This window comes from Pteropus vampyrus, unplaced genomic scaffold (genome assembly GCF_000151845.1).
Source record: "Pteropus vampyrus isolate Shadow unplaced genomic scaffold, Pvam_2.0 Scaffold240, whole genome shotgun sequence".
NCBI classification, from domain to species: Eukaryota; Metazoa; Chordata; class Mammalia; order Chiroptera; family Pteropodidae; genus Pteropus; species Pteropus vampyrus.
Genome location: NW_011889021.1, coordinates 171392 through 194466, shown reverse-complemented (window position 1 = coordinate 194466; position 23075 = coordinate 171392). Strand labels below are relative to the sequence as shown.

The 23075-nt window shown below is 46.8% G+C and overlaps 1 protein-coding gene across 3 annotated transcripts in view; it reads right to left on the bottom strand.

Moving 5' to 3' along the window:
• The window catches only part of MICAL2 (microtubule associated monooxygenase, calponin and LIM domain containing 2), a 147059-nt gene that overhangs the window by 22169 nt on the left and 101815 nt on the right, over positions 1–23075 (bottom strand). For all 3 annotated transcript variants that reach the window (XM_011374156.2, XM_011374155.2, XM_011374157.2), the window contains 9 exons: positions 20340–20440; positions 16177–16434; positions 14875–14990; positions 13929–14055; positions 13152–13242; positions 11896–12043; positions 10613–10812; positions 10116–10222; positions 2860–2931 (listed from right to left, as the gene is read on the bottom strand). In XM_011374156.2, coding sequence (XP_011372458.1) covers positions 2860–2931; positions 10116–10222; positions 10613–10812; positions 11896–12043; positions 13152–13242; positions 13929–14055; positions 14875–14990; positions 16177–16434; positions 20340–20440 — 1220 coding nt within the window. The remainder of the gene's footprint in view (positions 1–2859; positions 2932–10115; positions 10223–10612; positions 10813–11895; positions 12044–13151; positions 13243–13928; positions 14056–14874; positions 14991–16176; positions 16435–20339; positions 20441–23075) is intronic.

Below are 23075 nucleotides of genomic sequence, written 5' to 3'. Positions count from 1 at the left end.
GGTATGCAAAATGGTTTTCAAAAATACATCATGTGACTGTCAAGAATTATAGAGTAGAGGGGATGAAAGAAGCAAGAGGGGTGTCAGTCAGGCAAGGCAGACTTTGGGCTCTCTCTTCTGCACCCCACTCTCAACTGCAACTTGTCCTGCTCTTGGTTGCTATCTTTAAAAAAAAAATTTTTAATTTTAAACGAATTTTAGATTTATTGATAAGTTACCAAGATAGCACAGATGGTTCCTGCATACTCTCCTTCACCTGCAGGTAATGTTAACATCTGGAGTAATCATGACACTTAACATCACTAAGAAATTAACCTGGGCACAATACTATTAACTATAGACTTGATATCAATTATAGCAGTTTTTCCACTAATGGTCTTTTTTGGTTCCAGGGTACATCCAGGATCCTGCACTGCAATTAGCCATCATGTCTCCTTAAGATTCCTCCCATCTGTAAGTTTCTCCATCTTTGTCTTTTATGACTTTGACACGTTTGAAGAGGACTGGTCGGCTATTTTGTACAAAGTCCCTCAATCTGAGTTGTTTTGATGTTTTCTCATGATTAGACCAGGGCTGTTGATTTTGGAGAAGGGTGTCACAGAGGTGAAGTGCTCTTTTCATTGCTTTATATTGGAGTACATGATATTGATGTGACTAATGACTGATGTTGGCTGTGATCATCTGGTTATGTCGTTTATACAATGGCATTTATGTCAGATTTCTTTAGCTCTTCTGCTAAATATAAAACTTGGAAAATCACCAGTGTTCACTGAATGCCTATTTCCCTTTACCATGGGATCTCCCATTACCTGTTCCCTAGGCCTCAGAAGTGTAAATGGCACTGTCATGTCAAGCCAGCACTCTGCTTTCTCAAGGAGACAATGAATCTCCCTCAGGAACAGACATTCGCAAGACAAGAAAGATGTGTTCACTTAGAAGAAATTCGTGGGAGGCAGCAAGCTATTGTCAATTTGGGGGGAAAAAAAAAAGATCCCTAAGAGTAGCAGCCCCATGGGAAACACTGTATGCATAGCTGCTCTGAAGTGTTGGACAAACACAAACCAGAGTCACTCTTCACTTCAAAGCGGGAAATGTAACTCTGCATAGTAATACAGTCTTGAGTGCAAAGAGGGTGAGTTTACTGGGGGGTCACTGTTTGTTCAAGGCCAAAGGCAGCCAGGACAGCGGATCATGCGGATGGTACTTCTCAGACATTAATGTGCACATGAATCACTCGGGGCTCCTTCAAAAGCAGATTCGGGTTCAGTTGGTCTGGGGTGGGCCCTGAGACTTCCCCATTCCTAACCAGTTGCCGAGTGATGCCAATGCTGCTAATTCTCGACCCACACTTTGAATAGCAAGAATCTAGAAAGAATTACTGTTCGGTTAAATCCGACTTGGATGCAAAATAGCAGGCCCAGAAAACAGCCCAGAGATATCTTAGAAGGGGCAGGTGCAACCAGATTTTTTCCCGCATCCCACTCCTCTGCTGCCATCAACAGAAAGAGCACAAACATTCCCTCAAATAAGCCACGGATGAAAGGCGAGAGAAGACTTCCACCTGAGATAAAGTGCATCCAAGGGAAGCTTCTTGGGAGGAGGCTGAAGCGAATCATAGGCACCTCAGGTGAGAGCTAACACCTGTAATGGGGGAAATGCGACATCTCTCCCACCCTGTTAGAAAGCCTCTGCGTCCTCCTCTCCCCCATCTCCCTGTCTGCTGGCTTCTGGCTCACATCAGAGCCAAGAAACAGGGAAGCAACAGCTCCTGAAGGGATCCCCCAAAGAAGTTCTAGAAAAGGGTCAGACTAGGGTGATTTGAACTCAATGGATAAAATGAGTTTGTGCACATTTTAAGACATGAACTGAACTCCAGGTTTTTGTGATCAGTGTTTTCCTTTGAGCATCCCAGAAAATGGGGTGAGCAATAGGCAGCTCCCCCAAGGTGGACCAGGTGGCTGTCTTTGTTGTAAAGTTCACTGCTGTGTGAACCAGTGTCCTGACCCCAGTCAAGGCGTCCACAAGAAGCAAGTCACAGACATGAACAACAATGTTATAAAAATATACAGCAATAACACCTCTTCAACCATATAAGATAGAAATCTTCTAAGTCCTATAACTCAGGTGTCACTGTTTTATATAAACTCTCTCAATTATGACATTTGCCAGTCAGCTAGCTAACACTAGCATCCTATAGCTCACTGACAGTATCTGCGCTTCCTTTTGTGGGACTAGAACGGCTTTTTCAAATGAGGTGTATATCTCAGGTCTGTTTAAAGAATTGCCTGGGGACTCAGAAACGAAACTCTGCTAATCAATTTTTCAGTAGTAGCCGGAGATCTGTGCTTGGTTTTCACAAAGTAGCCTGTAATTTTATTCTTTCACCAGAAGGTGGCACTTATGGGCACTAGGACATTGGCCTTAAACCCTGAGAGCTCAGAAAACACAAAAAGTAGAAACATGACTGGTAGAAAAGTGGGACAGTGGTGCCTCTTTACTATTTGCTGTTGATAGTAATTATAGATTGATTAACCTAGGTGCCAGATATCAGCATTTTATATAACGTTTTCTTATTTAATCTTTAAAAATCCTGCCTAGTTTCTTAAGTTTCAAATGTATCATCTGTTTTTTATAGACATGAGCTCCACCCTGGGAGATTCTGTTTCTTAAGGTTTCATAGCTAGTAAGTAGTGGAATGAGGATCAGAACCTGTTTTTCCATTAAGCCAAACCTGGAACTCAGTAGCTCATGAGAGAGGAAGGCAGGAAGGGCCAGCGCCGCTGCCACAGCCGGGCAGGCATGTGGCCACTGGCTGTCAGGCAACGGGCCTGTTTACACTGACACTGTGTGCACACGAACCTCGTCCATGTTGATGAAGCCTTTCCGCCTCCGTTTGTTCATGTCATTATTCTCTTCAGTTTGGCTGTCCACCTGCAATGGCCAAGAAAGCATGGTGAGCTCAGAACCATCAAGGACTGTGGTTCCTCTAATAGCTCTGAGCCAGCACTGGACATACAGCCCTGCCTACCCAGAGGACCGGCAGACATAAAATGCCCTGCACTGTGAGCAATGTGCTCACTAGAGTTCTGTTCAGATGCAATGGAGGAAGCCTCACTCTACCTGGAGAGCCACAGGTTCTGTCAGAAAGGGGTGGGGATCACATTCCCAATCATGTGGAAATTTCTGGAAGCACAAAGACTCCCTGTGACAGGGCAGGGATGGGCTCCATCATCAATGCGACCTCGGGCTCAGGGCAGCCAGGCTTGCTGAAGTCCCTGAGGGTGCTACCTTATGGAGACCACCTTCTACAAGGTGACACTGACTCACCTCGCAGGATTCTTGGGACTCAGAGCAGCTGCCCAAGGATTTGATGGTAAATTACGTCTGCCATTCAGTCACCATTACAGCTACTGGCACGATATTTTATTAACTTCAAAGAAGCATTAGACGTGGTCTGAACATGATGAAGAGTATACAGCTCAGTTTGACAAGGACAATTCTGATTTACTGCTTTTTTCCTCCCTTTCACTCTCAAAAGCATCCTGGTTTTGACAATAAATTACACGTTTGCCCTGCTGATAACCCCTTACAGTATACTTTCTGCTGTCCAAATGTGGACATTTAAAATCTGGAGAACCTCACGCTGCCCAAGCTCACTACATTTCCTCTGCAAGGGCCACCGAAGGGCCACCTCTTGTCAGGCTTGTCTCCAGGGAATGAGAGGGACTGCGCAAACTGAGCTGATGCTGTGGCTGGGATGGGTGTGGAGGCCTGGATTTGGTATCTCCTCTGCACCCTGCAGGGTAAGCCCATTCTTGACACTGGGGTTCCACCCACCACCAGTCTCCAGCTGGGGACTTCTCCAGATGGCCAGCCCCCTGAGGACCACAGAATCATCCCCACCAACTACGTATCCCTTCTGCCGGGAGCCTCCTCACCCTTAGAGGGCCCTCCATTGCAGCCCAGATTAACCCCCAGACTTTATTTCACTTTGGATACAGTAGGAAGGGCTGCTGGCCACTCTCTCCCCTCAAACCCAGGAATATAAGCCCAATCAGTCCCATACATCCTAAACTTGCCCAACCACAAGAAGATTTTTTTTTAACTTCCCAGTTGTTCTGGAACAATAAATAATTTTGTAGATTATTATATGATAATATGACGATGATATAACAGTAACAACATCGAAGCCCTTAGCACATGGAAAGCACCTGCTTCTCCAGTTCTTATCCTCCCCATCTTCCTTACTCCCTCCCCGTATTCACCAGAACCTTTAATATTTTTAAAGACAATATTAACCATAGTTTAGTCATTGCTACTTGTCTAAAAAGTTGACCCATCCCATGCCCAGGCAGCAAAAATCAACGGATCAAAGGTTCCTGCTTTCCCTTCAACATTTTCCTCAGCTTCCAATAAATCATGATTCTGTGAATGGAAATTATTTCAACCCCAGCTCTTGGGCAAACACCAAGAGAAACAGATGACCTTATTTGCAACAATGTTGGGCCTCAGAGGCACAGGCTGTCTGGGCCTCCAGCTACACAGCCTCTGAATGGCTTGCTGGCCTGCAGAGTGGAGCCTGTGAAAGTACAGGATGTCCTACCCAACAAGAACACTAATCTTAAGGTTTTCTGTTGTTTTTTTTTCTTTCTACCTTAAATGAGGACTTGGCTTCTCCCTCAAAGAGCAACACATCTCTTTTGCATTCAACAGTCCCGGGCGTGACTGTTCCAACAATAGGAGCTTGTATAGGTAGGTAAAAGCCAGTATGTTAGCCACAGGCGCAGAGGGCACTCCTGGGGGAAGTGTGCTCCATGGTGGTGCCTAAGAAGGCTCCAGATCCTTCACGGAGAATAAAGGAAGTGAGTGGGGGCAACCACAGCTTCTCTGCTTCAGCCTGACTCGCAGGACAATAAAATGCAATCTATATGGAAAGGTTAGCAACACAGATATACAAAGCGTCTCTACTCTTCCTTATGGGTTTTTATCATGGAAGCGCTGATTCTCAACTAAGAGCTAGGTTAACACAAAAAGGGGGAGAAAATGCAAACTTGAAGATTTACCTAATTTTTTTCTTATCTGTATATCTCTATTATGGGATCCAAAGTTGCCTCAGTACCCTTATCTCCTTGAGCTGTATTTGCTTTACAAATAATTGAGGTACAAAGAGGAAGAAAATACTTATTGCGCCTAGTCAGAGAGAGCATGAGACTAAACCAATAACTCACTTTCTTTTTCACCCTAAGAACACTTTCTTATCATGATTTCCCAAGGATCTAAAAGATTCTATATACCAAAAGGCATTTATTAAACTGATGTCTCCTTTAAAAAGACATATCTGCCAATCTGATCATTTATTTGATCAGGTACAAGATAACCGTGTTCCCACACGGCCTGACTTAATGTGATTTTAGCCCAAAGCAAACAAACTATATTTAGTTAGCTAATGTAACCTAATCCTAAAGAAATTTAGATCTGGGTCATAGGGAGAAATTGGCCATTGCAGGCAATGGCCTGGTTGAGTAGGGGAGCAACCATGAAATTTAGAAAGATGGCCAGTGTCACTAGCAAGAGAGCTGTTCTTCAATGACAGAGCAGTAAAGAGTCATGGGTTCGAGTTCTGGTGCTAATTAGTTCCTGGCTGTGTGAACTTAGGAAAATCAGCTAACTTCTCTGACTTGTTTCCTCACCTATAAGATATACTATCAAGCTCAAAATTATATGAACTAATGAAATCGTGTAGGTACAACATTTCTTATAAAATGTTGTGTAAGTGTTAGACACTGTCACTCAGGTTAATGCTAGGTAACAGAAAATCTGACTTCTAGTTCTGACTTTGATGTTCACCACCTATGACACTGCAGTTTAATCTTCCTGTGCCCAAGTTTCCCCATCTGTAAAATTGGGATGAGAATACATTCCCTGTTTTCCTCAGAAGGTAATACCAGGGACAAACGAGATAGGAATCTGCTCTGTGTGAAATGCTGCATCGGTCATGGCTGCAGTACCGAACTAAGTGTTCAATCCAACTAGTTTCACTCATCTTTTCAGAAGATGCACATCTTCATTTAATCAGTAGTTATAAAAGACACGACCTGCTATTTATGGAGGCCCTTGCACGTGCCAGAGAAGGTGCTCAGACCTGCAGCACACATTTGTTCATGGCGTCTTTACTGCAATGCAATGTTTATTATTATAATCATTTTGCAGACAAGCAAAAGAACCTCCTGAGAGGTTTGAACATGTGCTGAATCCCCAGCAGACCTAAATATGTATATGTATCTACCTGGCTACAAAGCGCATTTCCATTCTGTAAACCAGCTCAGAATCTCAGGCTGCAGTTGTACAGGATTGAGATCAGCCTGGAAACCACCAGTGCTGGAGGGGCTGTTCACGAGCCCTGTGCTTGCCGGGCAGCATCAAGACCCGGAGCTCTCGACTTTCCTAAACCTTCTTCAAATCTCTGAATCGGTAAGTACTAGAAACCTGGAAGGGAGCTTTGGCTTCTAGGTGGATGGTTCTGTGAAAGCAGGTGGGGGAGGGGAATGAAAGGAACTTGGGAAGCCCCTCTAGAAGGTCAGCTTTCTTGGGCAGGGTCCTTGCTTGTCTTGTTCATGGCTCTACCCCCAGCTCCGAGAAGAGAACTCAGCATAAAATAGGTACTCAGTGAATATGTGTTGAATGGGTGGATGGAGGAAGTACTTTCTCATATAGCACCTGGAGAGTGTTTGTGGAGGAGGGACAAGGAGAGGAGAGCTGGGAGGGACCCAGATCAGACACTGACTTGAGTCATGCTTTGTGCATTTCACTCTACCAGGCACCAGTGCTGGAGGAGAACCTGGGCCAGAATCAGTCAGCTGAGAAGGATAAACATCCTAGGGCCACTGACTGGGCTTCTGGGCTGGTCTTTTCATGGACAAGTGACAACATCTATGCTGCGTTGTCCTCCAAGGAGTGGGCTCAGGATGGAGAAAACAAAGATCAGGTACCCTGAGTACATATGGAACGTAATATGTGTACTGGCTGAAGTGGTCATAAATGCAGGCATATGTATGTTCAGGCATCACCTGTGGTGGTGCATGGTGATAAGAGCTCTGGAGTCCCCAGGGACTGTGGCTTGCCATGAGGCTCTTAGATGCTGATCAGGATCAGAGGTAGGTCTGCAGAAGTAGACCAAGGGTTTCTTAAGAGGAAAATATAATCCTGAGCTCTCCTTTTCCCAGGCATGGACCATCCAGTCTTCAGAGCTGATCAACCAACCCCAATAGCTACCACTCACCAGAGGGACAACCCTCTCAGTGGATGGATAGAAGAGTTACTCTCTCTAAACGTAAACAAGGTCCTCCGTGGAGGAAAAAGTCTTATTTCACCTAATGTTGATCAGTCTGCCTGGGATTTTGATGTTATTGGAATTAGAGATGAGAGGAAAATTTAACACCTACAGTGAAAACTAGGAGGGAGAAAGATTTTTAAGACAGGCTCAGCAGAGAAATGACGAACCCTCTTCAGATTATGATGCCGCACTGTGAACAAACGTGGGTGGCTCGATTCCCATATCATGATGCCCTCTGGGAGTTGTGAGGGGGCAGGGAGGGATGGGAGAAGGGAGTGAGCTTGAATACAGATACGCCTATATGTACAAATATTACGTGTGTGCTGTGGTGTAGAATCATGCAAGCATGGTCTGGCCTCCATCTCTAGTCCTAGGGGCACGTGAGCTGGGGTACTGAGGGTTGCACACCTATTGGCACTGATCTCTTCTGGGTGTAACCGTAGTGGAGCCTCTGCGTGTGCGCAGTTTTCAGAGTCGCCTGTGTCGACACCCTCCGCGTCCATCCCATGGGAACTGGAGTGGACTCGGGACTCTTGGTTGTGAGAGATGTTAAGACCAAAGAGCATTGTAAATACATTCCCCTAACCAAAAAGTGTCCAGCTACAACGGGAAGGCATGGTCGAATGGGAGGAGGTGCTTTCCATGTGGCGCAATCACTGCACTGGCACTGAGGGTGGACAATATGCTGGGGTATTTCGGAGATGACCAAGGCAGCATGTGACCCATGGCCTTACTGTCATCCCATCCTGAGGAAGCATTCACTTGGTTTTAGAAGAAAGAAAAGGATAAATAATGCCCATGCCATGCACTTACTTCAGTGACCTAATCTCTCTACCTATCTGAAGAGCAGGGCAAATTTGGGGCATTAAGTGGGATGTGTGGGAGGGAGCAGATCTGTGGCTCTTCACCCCTCTGAAGATGGGCAGCCCCTGGGCACACCGTGGAGGAGACGTGACATGGTTCCAAATCGGCCAGGGCTGGCCAGGCAGAGCCATCTGCTCCTCTGCATTTCCTAGCAGAGCCAGCGGTGAGTGGAGCATAGAGCAAGGCCCAAGTATCCCTCAGGGGTCTAACAGGTCTTGTTGACTGCTGACTTCTGACCATTCCCACCTCCTGAGCCAGATCTGGCCTAGCTGTTTCAATTGCGTGACCCCGTAAACAGAGGTGTGGTGAGTGAAAGGTTTAAACAGTCCGCTTCAGTTCCCCTGCTGTTCCCAGTTGTAGGCTATGTGATGGGAGAAACTGAGTGAAATGGAGAAAGGCAGGAAATGCTTGGTTCAGAGAGCCTCCAGAAAGGCTGCATGGGCTTGCTTGGGCTGAGTGGGGTCCTTGGCTTCAGAGGAAAAAAACACCTGGGCTGGGGTGGAACAAGCCTATGTGCTCTCCAGAAGACAGCTTTTGCTCAGTGGGACATGTGGTGGGTGACGCAGCCCTCCCACAAAGCCTCTGATTGAAAGCTTGGGGAGCTGAGTGGGACAGAGCAGCTGGGTGCAGCTCAGCCTTTTAGCTGCTCTGCTGAAAACCCTAGCCAACCTGGACACCTTCCTTCCCAGCCCTAGTCTGGCTCGCCCATTCCTTGCTATAAACAAGATGTGGGAGAGCATTAAGTATCCTATCCCGCTCCTGGAGTTAGCACAACTGCTTGCAACATTCTAGAGAGCACAGACCTCAGTGGAAAAAGTGACCACTGCTCCCACAGCTGAGAGAAAGAAAGGCCCAGCCCCACCCTGGGCGGAGGGGCTGGCAGGACATGGCATGACTGGCCAGAGGCTGAGAGACTGTCAGCAGCCTAGAGAGATTGAGACATGTAAAGGCCTGCAGCCCTCTGCAGAGCCAGGGGAGGGCTGCCCTGCTGGTCTGGGAAGGGAAGACAAGTTCTGTGCCACTACTTACAACTTAACATCTCTGGGCCTTTCTTTTTTTTTTTAACCTGTAAAATGAGCACAATAAACAAGATAACTTGTATTATCCCTTCCACAGAGATGCCACCATTCAAATAAAATTATAATTTCTTGTTAGGCCGATAGTTCCCAAACTGTGTACCAAGGCACCTCTGGCACCATCGTAAACTCATAGAGGAGCCACAGGATATTTTAAATTTTCTAGGAAACATGATAAAGTCTGTCATATACCTTGCAAAATATCCCTACCGAGTTATTTGGACTTAACTACTTAATAAATGGACTTCTATATATTTGTTTGGATCTAGGAGCACTGAAAAAAATTGCTGAGATACTAGGGAACTGTAAGTTAGGAAAGTTTGGAAACCTCTTTATTAGAATCCTAGTTCTTCAAAGGCAAGGACCATATTATTCCTCTCTGTATTTCCTTCTCTCATCAAAAACAAACAAAAAATTCACCCCTAATTTTGGCATACAGTAGGGTTCAATAAACAGTTGTTGAATGATTGAATAAAAAATAAAATAATGAAACAGAATGTGTACATGTAGCATCACCATATACCCCTACCACTAAATGGCCATTGTGTTCCTGATCTAAATAAACTGCTTAACAAAGTAAGAAATCATCTCCTTTTCCCCACTCAGGAAGCTGAGCTGATCTATCACGACCTTCCTATAACCACTTTTAAGTCACTGAAGCTAGCTACACAGTGCCATGGGGAACTTCCAAAAACACTCAGTTACGATACTGAATTTTACTCGTGTCTTCTGTGAGCGCTTTATCTGTGTAATTTATCAGCATAGACAGCATGACATTCTCCAATCTCCTTGCCCCATTCACGTGCAAAGAGAAATCAAACGAAAACGCGGCTGAGACTTACTCGTGGCGTCCTCTTCCTTGGAAACGTGAGGTTGAGATAGTTATGGGAAAGGGATGATTTGGCTACGCCGAGGTCAGCATTTTCTCCATAGTTTTTGCTCCAAGAATCTGCCAGGAAGTAAAAGAAGGACTGAGATCTGGATCCTGCCACAGCTACCCTAGAGCTCGGGGAATGTCGTTGCTATGAGGTCCCTCGAAAACCATCTACCCCCTAACTAAAGGGGTAAACGGCCTGGGTAGGGGGCTGATGTAGCTCTATCAGTGACCTCCCAAGGGAAGGGGTAGATCCCCCAGTGTCACATGGCACCTGCCACACATACCCACTTGCACAAGTGTGGGTGGGTGGGGTCCACCCCTAATTGGACTCACAGTCAAAGGGAGGGAAGGCATGGGTCAGCCCCAGAACAGAGGACACCGGTGTGGAGAGCAGCCAGACACAGGCAGAGGGCGGTGATGCCTCAAGGGCTGAGCAAGCCTGGTCAGAAAGCAAATCCTTACCTACAGGCCTCAGCGGGGTGCCCCGGAAGAGCTCATAGAACTTGGAGAGGTACATGACCATACTGAGCTTGTCGGGCTCCTGGGCTGATGCCATCTCTTTGCCTGTGGTCACTGGGGGGATGCCAAACTCACGCTCTGCGACATCGAATGCCAGCTGGTTGTTCTCCACAGCATCATCTTCGTTCAAAGAGTCAAAGTTGCTAGAGAATCAAAATAGGGTGAAATTCAGAGAGAGGAGGCAGAGGCAAGGGGAGGACAAAGGAGCAGTGACCCCGGCCCCTGTCCTCAATCATCTCCCCCGCCCCACTCTCCAGAGACTCAGCCAAGAGAAAATGCTAACCCTGTCCTTCTCACTCAGGGTGGGACCAAATCAGATCTGGGCCATGATAATGTCATTGCTGCCTGGACTGAAAACAATCAGAAAATGATTTACACCACCTTGGAAAATGTATGAGCTTCTTTACTTTTAAATAGTTCCCATACGTTCTCTTCTTTTTAATTACAAAACTAACACAGGCTTCTTGTAAAACAAACAAATAAAAAGAATTCAGTTATATATATAACATATAACATATAAATTAACAAGTGAGAGCCCCACCGCCTTTTCGAGGTAACCCGACTTCCTAGTTACCGACTGATAACCCTTTGAGAGGTTTTCTTTCAGCCCTTTGGATGGATTTGCGCATGGCTGTGAGGTTATACTGCACACGTTGATTTAAATACAATATCAGTAGATGTATTGTGCTTTCAATATCATGAGGTATTTCCACAAATATAACCCAATCTGCCTAAAGAACCTGATATTATTTCCAATTTATAAATGAAGAAACAAACTCAGAGAAGATCAGTGGCTCGCCCAATGGTACACAATTAATTGATCTGGGTCTCAAATCTAATGCTTTTGGCTATAAAGCCTCACACTGGTCACCAGAATTAGGTCATAATTCCTTTCTTGAGGGTAGAATTCCAAGATGCGAACACTCAAATTTCCCAAGTGTGGTGATGGAGGGGGCAAGGGGAACTAGTATAATCACTGAGCCTGAGTCACTTTTGCTCCTCACATATTACGAACATAGATCAAATAAGTTGTAGACAGAGTAATCAGTGCAAAGTGAAAACAAACAAGAAAAAACTCAAACTGAAAATATGCAAAGAGAAATGAGAAATTCTGAACCAAATTCTGAAGATTCTGCATCTAGCAGAACAGCCCTTGTTTAACTTGTCTCCAGGGTCCCCTTGGGCCATGAGGGGTTTGGCAAGTCCAGCCTGGGCCCCAGACTCACATCAGCTCAGGCCGGAAGTGGTGGATAATGGCACACAGGGCCAGGCCACTCCGCCAGGATGTGGTCAGGTCCGTGACGTTGACATGCTGGTAGCCCTCAGTCTGCTGCTGACACCAGGTTAAGAGTTTGCTGGGTCGGATGTCTGACTCTGCAGTAGGGAGAGACAGACAGTGGTAAAGCACTCTGGAGAAATCTCAATAGCCCCCCTGGGGATTCCCTCTGACTGCCACCATAGCTGGGGACTAGAAGGAACAGCACCAAGGCAAGGAGCCCTGTCAAGGACATGGCAAGCAGGCAGGATGTTCTGACAGGAGGCATGCTCTCCTGCAGCAATGAGTCCCTAAGACCCCCTCTGGCCAGGCCCGGTAAAAGGCTAGGAACACAGAAGTGAGGACGACGTGGATTCTGCCAATATCTCCTCTACTGGAGAAGACAGACATGGAGGCGGGTGATGATGACACAGCGTAATAACGGAAAAGCAGGGGGCCAGGGATTCCTTCTGACACCCTGGGGAGCACACGAGGCAGTTTGCCCTGAGTCTGTCAGGGCAGGGAACTCTCCAAAGAGAGTCACAAAGGAGGCACACTTGAGTTGCCTCTTAAAAAGTGTCTAGCAATTCATCAGACAGAGGAAGGCATTCCAGAAAAACAGAAAGGACTGTGCCATGGCAAAGACTCTAGAAAAACCTGCCACATTTGTATAAAATGGTTGATTACAGGGGTGGCAGCGGGGGGCATGTGGTGTGTGGAGGGAAGGGAGGAGTGGCTGGAAAGGCCAAGCTTGCCTAACGGCAGGAAGGATGCAAGGTCGGGGCAGGCGATGGAAGACAGGTCTTTTAAGCAGGATGGTGACCAAAGCAAAGCCTAAAAGATGCTGGGGAGTTAGTTATTCATTTATTCATTTAATCATTCCTTCCCTCCACCACTGAGCACTGGCCTTGTGTCCAATACTGTGCTAGGCTCTGGAAGATCCAGAAAAGAGTGGAGCACATGGAGCTTGTTATCTAGCTGGGGAGACAGACTCCCATACTTGAACCAAAAGAAAAAAAGCTCCAGTGAAGTAATTCAATGTGTTAAGTGCTCAACACATTAACTTCTTTATGATGATTATACTGTAGGAGTGTCATTTGTTTTACAGAAGAGGAAACTGAAGTACAGAGGAGAGAAGCCTGGCCAAGGTCATAAAGGTCACTGAAGCAGAGCCAGGCTGGCTTTAGGGCCTGTGCTCCTTGCAGGGGTCCCTGAAGGGTCGTTTACCCCTCCTGGAGAGGCCCACAGATCTCCTCACTGAGCCCAGCCTCTCGAGAGGGTATTGGTGCAGCTCCTTAGTGATGTACAAATGCTTCACCTGCAAGCAAGAGAGACCACACAGATCACCTACAAGCAAGGGAGACCACATCGCTGCCCACTAGCTTTCTCCTAAATTCTAGTCTTGGGGTCTCCAAACCCGACCTGCTCTCTACTTAATGTCAGCCACCCTTTCACTCTACCACTGGACCTTCAGCAAGGGAACTCAGGCCACGTGAGACATAGAGCCATGGATCTCAATCATCTACCCAAATGTGGAAGGACTCAAATGTAAATATATGTCATTGGCTAATTTTAAAAATTCATACAATTCTTGGTGCTATTGACTGAAGAGGTTGGGAGTTGTATGGCTCTGAGTCAATGGGAATGAAAAGGACTAGGACCCTGGATGGAAAGGACTCAGTATTCAGCCAAGTAGATTATCTGAGAGAGGTATGCTTAGCAACACACACGCGCGGTGACAAACATATGTAAATATATGTACATACGTGGACCTATGCTTACATGTGTTCTAGTTCTCTCTTGTGTGCTAGAGAGCTGCTGACTCTATGTCACTCCTGTGCCTGACTCTATGTCACTCCTGTGGCTCTTTTGGGCCAAGAAACACTGGTGGCCAAGAAACAGTGGTGGCCTTGGTCCCAGGGATGAGACAAGATTTTAGGTGACATCCTCCTTCCCACTGGTCAGTGAAGGGTGTCTTGGATGGAGCTCTGAGGAAGGACTTACTTGATGGGGCCGGACACAGTTGGAGTTGAGGTTTGGGTATCGCGTCCCGGGGTCCAGCGTGTACTGCTCAAAGTTCTTGTTGATGTTCTCTGGGGTCGTTTGAGGTAACAGCCGGTAAAGACTTTCTCTGGAAGAGGGCAGAGCCCAGGTCAGGTACTGCTCTCGAAGCCCCAGGCCTTTGTCTCCACACCCCAAGCCCACTCCCGCCTGCCCTGCTCTCAAGGGCTTTTTAGATGTGTTTCTATAACCCTTCACTGCAATGCCTGGCCCTCCTGATTCTTGAGATCTGAAAAGTAGTGAGAGGTTCAAAGGGGCCGAGAGGAGGCAGGAGGGAATCCGGGAGTCGGGGATGCTGGCCTCCTCCCCCAGACAGAGCTGGCAGCACAGTGACCTGTGGTTTTGCTATAATCACCACTCAGCTATGCTGCCTCCTGTGGCCTGTCTCCCGTGACCACAGACCTCCACACCCAAGACCAGAAAGTCCTGTCCCAAACCCCACAGTTCTGACTTTTCCCAGTTCACCAGCTGTCGCAACCACGTGGCAACAGCAGGGATCTGGGAAGAAGCCCAGGATCTCAGCATTGGAAGAGGTCTGGGTGGTCAGGGAACCCAGCCCCCAACAGGGCAGGACAGACAGACACTCAGCACTTCAAAGGAAATTCCCGCTAAACCTCTTCTGGCTCCCGGCTACTGAGCAGTGCCACCCCAGAGGAAGATTTCTTTTTGGCACCTACTACCTAAGGTCTTGGCCCCCAGAGAAAGTCACTGAAGGAGGTAGGTCATGATGGAGAGCTTCCTTGGGGGGCTCTGATGAACAAATCAAGCCACATGCGGGAAGGCAGACGAGAGGAGACAGAGGCTCCCGGTTCATCCAGGAGCCGCCTCATGGCCAGCCTCAGTCCCCCTCCTGCCTGCACTTCGACGGGGCCCTGCTGCCGATCCTCACCTTTCAGCCAGTAGCTCCAGCGGAGGAGTGCCCTGGTCCCAGCTCTTCACCATCCACGCCGTGTCAAAGGCGGCCAGGAAGCCGCGGGCACAGCCTGTGCCCATGGGCCAAAAGGGCTGCAAGAGAAAACATGCAAATTCCTGTCTATTTTAAGGACCCCCAGCCTGCTATCCCTTTTGTTCTGCATTTGCCCAATGCCAGGTCCATGCGAGGCACTGAGAAGACAGAGGTGACAGGGTAGCCCACCAGGATTCACTACAAATACAAATGTCTGTAGCACAAGCCACGTGCAAAGGGTGCTATGACACAGGAACAACAAAACTGCTGTGGGGCTCAAAAAAGGGCAAATTCTGATCCTGGGGGCGTGGGGGGATGGAAATAGGTAATGCTTCATAAAAGAGTTGCATTTATGCTGATTTTAAAGAATGGATAGGATTCTGATCTTGATCCTTTGAGGAATAGAGGGCAAAAAAAAATAAAAATAAAAATAATAGTGGGCAAAGGCTTGCTGGTTGGAAAATGACAGCCTGATGGCAGAACAGTTGGTCTGGTTCGGGCATACCAGAGATCGGAGGAGAAGAGTACTGAGAGGTAAACCGGAGAAGTGGGGTACAGAGTGGGGTGCTGAGTGCTCAGCCAAGGAGCTTAGGTTATAGTCCACACATAATGGTGAGTAAAGAAGGATTCACCAAGCTCAGTTCTAATATAACTATTCCATGTGAACCTGAAGCGTGGTTTGAAATTTGATGCTTAACTTGAGATAAATACATAACACTTTTTAGTTAACGCTTAAAGATAAAAATGTATCCCTTCAGAAAGCGTTTATTTAAACTCAGGATCCTAGCATTTGCTGATTTTCTGGGAAGAATTTTGAGCAGAGAGGCCATGGACAGAAACTGGACTTTGGGCCCTCATACCTTTCTTGCATTCTACACAATCTCCACATTGAAAAGCCACAAAGACCCATCTACACGAGGAAGACATCCTGGCCCAGCCGAGAGCTCACGTGCTCTGTGCAGGACGGCCGTGAAGTCCAGACCAGGGCCACCTAATTTTGTACTTTCACAAAGAAGTCAGCCCAGAAGAACCCCAATGTTCTCTTGCCATTATATGGACAGACTGTCCCCTCTGAATTTATTGAAAGGGTAGGCTCCAAGGCCAGGATAGGCCTGGCAGAGTCCTGCTAATGGACTGAGGGTCTGTCCTCTCCTCAACTGCATGACAACAGATGCTGCCAGCCAAAACAAATTCAAGGACCTGTCCTTCTAACAGGAGTGAGGGGGCTCAAAATGCAGGCAGTACCTCAAGCAAGCTGTCGCCCACCAGGGCCACGAGCAGCTGGTGTGACTGACGCTCACGCACCAGGGCCGCATTCTCTGAGGCGTACATGGAGGTGAAGTCGAACATGGCCACGTCGGGCTGCCCGTAATGGTTCATGGCAAAGTCTAAAGATGGGAGCTGGTAATTGGTGGCAAAGTCTGCAGCTTCACGGGCGTAAGAAAGCAGGTTATCCTGGTTCACATTCTCTGCACACAGCAGCATCTCTGTATCAATGTAGTCCTGCAGGAGAATAGGAGCAAAGTGCAAGGATTCATACCCACTTCTTCACAGAAGGATTTGCAATGGGTTTGTACAGTGAGACTAATCGAAACGGAAACAGAATATCAGGGCCAAGGGAATTAAGAGAACCCAAATCGGCCATCTGTGAGGACCAACAGAGTTCTGATTAAGCATCGAATTTGGCTTTGAGATTCCTGGCATCCAGGACAAAAGGGAAATGGGATTGATATATTACAGGACTCTCCATATCAGAAAGAAGGAAGCATAGAAATTCCTTAGAGGAGGCAATTTTTTCCTGGCACCAAATTCTAAAAGAACTGCCTCACGAAGAGATTTCAACAGAGAACACTGTTGTAATGAACAACGTACTCTGAAATGGTCTTACAGCAAATGCATATGCATATTTCATATGGCTGGTTTCCATGATAACTTCAGTAAAATTAAAAGACAAAAGAGCAAATAAAAGAGTGATTTTATAATGGACTAAGCTAAGTGAATGTGGTCTAGATACACTATTTAATGGTCAAACAAGACCAGAAAAGAAATGGACACTTGACATAACTCAAACTTTCTCTGCAGAATCAGTTACCCTTCTTCTTGATGGGCTGAGGGCTACTCAGGGCCCTGCTTTGCTCTCACCGTGTTAATTGCTGTAGAGGACTAGGCTGCTCATCCAGCAGGGACCCTGGCAGTAAACTGTAGGATGCCTGTCTCCCAGAGTCAAACCTGTTCATTGTGTGGCTAAAGAAACTAAAGACTATCTTTCTCAAAAGGTGACACAGAAGGTTCACATCCTGGGGAAGGGAGACGGGGACTAGTGTATATAGGTGGAGGACCAACACAGGCCTTGGGGTCATCAAGAGCAACAGGTCAAATTCCACCTCTGCTATTTAATGACTGTGTAAATTTGGGCAAATTATTGAACTCTCCTAACTTTCCATTTCCTTCCTTCCTTCCTTCCTTCCTTCCTTCCTTCCTTCCTTCCTTCCTTCCTTCTTTCTTTTTTTTTCCTATTTTCTTACGTAGGAAATGGAAATAACGAAATCTAGTTCACAGAGCCATGTGAGGACCAAATGAGACTGTTATAAAATCCCCAGCCTGATGCCTGGCACATGGGAAGTACTCAATGAATGGGAATTCTTGTCCCTAATAATAATGATGGCACAAAACACAGCATATGGTGAAGTACATTCTGGACCCATTCGAGATGCCAGCAAGAGCATTTACAAAGGTCTAAGAAGGCGCAGCCTCATTTCCAAACAGAGCGACCAACTGGGTCATTTTCCCCTATAGCCATGATTTCAAATACCTTGTTCCAGGAATTCTAATATTTTCATACCCAAACCACATCACCCAAATTGCACCCAGCATTGGCCCAAGAGCCTTCTGTCAGGTCACGGTGCCCAGGCTGGATGGGCTCCTGTTATTTGCTTTCCTTTCTCATACCTGTTTCTACAGTAACTTGATCATTTTCCTCCCTTGAAGTGTGGAGATGAGATGGGGAAGAGTGAATGGACAAGCCTCAAAAATCCCCCTCTTCAAAACATGCTGTAAGCACCCCTGAAATAGATCAGGTGGCCAGTGAATGTGGACACAGGAAGAATAGTTACCTCAAATATTGAGCTAGAAAGAGGCTGTAAACCACAAGCAAAAGTCAGACAGTGCCTGTTTAATGCTTCAAATGAGGGTGGACTCAGCCTCAGGAGACATCTATGAGGTGTCTCCTCTTCACATTCTTGGCGACCAAGCTCTCATCGTGGCAAGAACAAGCCTGCTGTGTCCAAGAACCCTAGCCTGCATATACTGGGCCAGTAGAGGCAGGGGCCTGCGGGTGGGCTACCATCCTTGTCGGGGAGGGCAAGATGGACACAGCTGGGAGCCCAGGTGCAGTTTCTTGAGGAGAAACTTTCCTTTCTCTTCAGTAGCCACAGAAAAAAGCCCAGCGATCAGCAGGAACAGACGGGGAAGCAGGTCAGTCAAGTCATTCAACAAACATTTGCTCAGCCCCTTCTGTGTGTCTCTAGGAAGATGCTGACCCATACGGGGAGTGGAAAATAGAGAGGACTTGCCATTCCCCTGCAAGCAAGTGAAGAACGTTAACTTAAGTGGCTCACGGTGATGGGTCAGCTTTCGGCTTATGCAAATGCTATGAGCCTGGCTGGACACCAGAAGACTCAGGCCAGAGATCCTGAAAAAAATGAGTGTCCAGTTCTCCCATGTCTAGCCTATGGCCTCCAATTTCTAGACAAGAGTTCATATCTTATACGTAGAGGCCCCTCAGCATCAGCTCAGAAGATGCTGTCAGTCTCTGAGGGAGGAGGAAGGCCTTGGTGAGAACAAGCATGGGCCTGGGATCTGCTCCCAGCTCCTCCACAGTTACAATGAGTGGGACCAGAGTGAGTCACTCTCACCCACCTATGCCATGACAGAGAATCTGAGACAGGAGTATGGAGGGGCTTTGATAACTGCCAAGAAATCGAGTCACCATGAGCAATATGGCCTGGACAAATGCCCTGGGGTGACCTGAGGGAATCTTATCATTCCAGAAGACTGGAGTACTTGAGTACTTGGCCAGTGAGTGAAACAGAAAAAAGTCACCTTTTGCCTGATGACCCAGTGGCTTTTTGCCAAAAGCCCCTCCAGCCTCTGCAAAGATGTCCATTGCTCTCATATCCCTGGACCCCAAATAATCCTTCACTATCTGACACAGACATCCTGACAGAGGAACAACTTTGGGAGGAACCCCTGTGGGAGACAGAGGGAAGAAGGGACCACCTTACCTCCCCCCCAGGTCAGCAGCAGGGGACCAGATGTTGAGCCCATTGCTCACACATCTGCTGGCTGTGTTCAGTCAGCTTCATTTACAGCCTCCTGTCCAGCAGCTCAGGCTCTCAACAAAGACCTGACCAACATGGAGATGGCCCAGGGGAGGGCTGGGTTACTAATGCCACCGGCGGGCTGCCAGCACAAACTGGTGAGAGGACAGGCACATTCTTCTCTGACAAGTAGCAATCAATGTTCACCGTGCTGCCTGGGCTGTAGGCTGACACCCAGAGAGCAGGCTGACCCTGGACTGCCTGATCCTTATCTTGAGGCTACAGTAGCAGCAGTGCCTGGAACAGGGGCTCAGGAAATATGGAACACCTGACCGAAGGAGATTCCAGCCCAGGGCCACCACTCCATGGTCCTTCCTGCCAACCCTGCTCTCTGTTTAATCAGGAAAATGCAGAGGCCAGGGAGCCAGTAGGACAATAAAGCAGGTGTCCAAACCAGATGGAGAAGTTATGGAGGGAACCTGCAACCCACTAGGTGCCGCACACAGTGCTAGGTGCTCTGTGTATGTTTTTAAATGTACTTCTTCCAAACCACCCTTTGCAGCAGAAACTATTATTCACGTTCTGCAGATGAGAAGACTCAGGTTCGGAAAGGTTAAGTGGCTTAATCACAGTCCTGAGTTAATACGTGGCAGAGCCAAGATTCCATTCAAGTCTATTTGACTGCAACAGAGCTGTGACAAGGGGGCCAGAGGACAAAATTCACAAGTGAAATTGCCTCCAAATGACATGTGACCTCCCAGAAAAGCGGGCAGGACTGAAAGAGACAGGGAAGGAAAAGACTCAGCTGGTCTCTCAGGAGTGAAGACCCATGCAAATACTTGGGCAAGGGGCTCAGCACCCCTCCCCCACAGCTCTCCACAGAAACCCGTCGTGTGTGTTGATGCGGGCTCCTTCATCCAGCCCTAATACAACATCAAGGAGAAGGAAAATGGTGGGCAGTGGCTCCTTCTCTCTTTCTCCCCGCTTTTTCCATTTCTGGCAGGATGACGTCTGCTCCCACACTTGCTGATGCTGCCAAGCCCAGGTCACAAAGAGAACAACAGGACATCATGGCCAAGGGGTACGCACATTGATGATGACACCTTTGTCGAGCAGGCTCTGCTTCTTGGCAGTCATGACAAAATAGTGGGTACAGTCCTTGTAGTAAACAATGTTCTCAAGATCAATCCCTGAAAAGAGAAGCATTCATGGACTCAGTATCACCTCCCGTGTGCCAGGAGCTCAATCTTCCTTCATCATTTACCTGCAGAATATTCATGTTAGATGAGTGTTTGAGACACATAAGGCTGAAAAAGATAAAACTGAGCGCCAGTGTTTATCTGCCTCAACTCAGCCAGCTTTTATAGTCCCACAAAGATACTATTTATTTTCTTTTAAATTGAGATATAATTAACATAGAGCATTGTGTAAATTTAAGTGCACAACATGTTAATTTGACACATTTATGTTTTACAATATGATTAGGGCACTGTTTCTTTTAAAGCTTGGAAGTCCTCAGGGGCTGTGGACCAGTATTTCCAAGTCAGAGCTGAGTAAGCGCTACGGAAAGGCAAAGTGCTGCTGGTGGCCTGGCAGCGAGGCAATGACAGAGCCCAAATCTGAACCCAGGCCTATCTGATTCCAAGTTCCACCCACCACACCCTCCATGTGGCCAGAGATGCAAAGAGCTGCGTGAATTCTCCGAAGACGATGCTAAGCCACGTTTCTACCATGTCCTTGCTGTGTGTGGAAACCCAGGTGCCCTGGGAGGAGCCACTCAGGTTAGGGGGCTGGACTGTATCTTTTTGCACTTTCCTCCAATTGCAAAAACAGTTTATAGATTAGGTTTCTGCATTTAAAACAATGTTGTGAGATGAGAGCTTAGCTCCGTGGCTCTCAAAGTTGGATCCTGGCCAGCAGCATCAACATCACCTGAGAATTTATTAGAAATGCAAGTGATCAGGGCCCTACCCAGACCTACTGAAGCTAAAACTATGGGGGTAGGGCCAGCAGTCTGTGCTTTAATAATCCCGACTGGTGATTCTAGTTCACGCTCAAGTTTGAGAACCTCTGGCTTCTTCAAAGCGAAAGAAACAGACGCATAGCAACTTATCAGCAGTCAACACAGAGGCGTACTGGGTAATCACAGGGACTCCTTTATTACCATTAAATAGGAAACGGCCATCAGTGCAGAGGGCCCCCCAGAGAATCAGAGGAAATTCATCGCTGTCACTGTGCGAGGGACGCTGTTGTGAAATGATGGCCAAAGGTGACGACCACAGCAAAGTTTAAAGGAAACTCATTGAAACCTTCGGGAAAACACACTCAGTCTCCTGCCATAATTTTTTGGTGGTTTATTTAAGTATTTATTTTCTTGGTTTTTGAGGGGAAGGGAGGGTCGGAGATTCTTAAATCATTCAAAGGGACATAATATGCTGAAAGGAAATACTTTTTTTTTTTAATAAAATAATGCAACTGTGGTGAAATTCAGAGGGTCATGCAATGGGCACAAATCACTGCGGCCAGTGAAAGGCAGAGTCTGGCTCAGGAACAAATCCCACTCCTAGAAAACTATCTTCACAAAATAACCCAACAGAAGCAGTTTTAGCTGTAACAATAACTGAAAGGTCTAAATTGGGAGTCAGCAGACTTTTTTTATGTAAAGGGCCAGATAGTAAATATTTTGGGCTTTGTGGGCCACCCAGTCTGTGTGGCAACCACTCACAGTGAAGCAGCCACAGGCAATATAAACAAATGGGCATGGCTGTGTTCCCATAAACCTTTATTTAGGGACACTGAAACTTAAATTTCATATAACTTTTAATTTGTCACAAAATATTCTTTTGATTTTTCTTCAGCCACTCAAAAATATTAAAATCATTCTTAGCTTGAAGGCAATACAAAAACGCTTGGTCCAGTTTGTCGACCCCTGGTTTAAGCGCTTAAGCAGTAACAATACATCCACTTAGTGAGCTATCCCGCCAAAATGGACCATCAGGTGGACTAGGCTGCAACAGGGACTACATTTAAAATGTGATACTGAATGAGGGATGGATAACCAAGAGTACTGGCACTATGATGCGAGCTAGATCTCTGTAAAAAGAATTCAGGTGGAAAACTACCAAAAGGAAGCTTACGAAAATGAGGACTATTCATGAGCTACGTGGCGCTAGGTGTGGATGATTTATTTTTAGTGTAAAGATTTAACACTGCTGTGGCACTGCCTTTTCAAGGAGAAATATATTTAAATCAGGTTAATAAGAAAAATCTGGAATTTACTTAATTGGGAGCAGGTGTTTCATCCCTCACTTTCCCCTCATTCTGCTTTGTTCCCGTCCCCGCTCCCCACCATCCTTATAGACCACCTGACAGTGTTAGTTATGTGTTTATTGACAGTCTTCCCTCATAAAGTATAAGCTCCAGGAGTGGGGTTTTGTTTGGCCCACTGTTCTATCTCACACCCTTGAATAGCATCTGGTACCTAGTAGGCATTCAATACATATTTGTTGAATGAATACTTTATTTTCTCAGGGCCCTTGTTTGGGGGACAACTGATACCCCTGGGTGAGTGTCATGCTCCCCAGCCATCTCTGGACATCCTTCAAGAGGAAGGGCAGGTGGCGCACTGCACAAAAGCACCTACTCTTTTTCAGGGGCCACCCACAGGTTATTGGCTTCCCACTTAGCACTTCCTGAATCTCATGCTGACCTCCGGCATACACTAAGCAACCTGCATTAGGACAGTTAATGTGGGTATCCCTCCCTGGACAGGGAGCCACTTCGGGTGGGGACCGTGTTAGCCTTGACTTTATACTCCACAATATT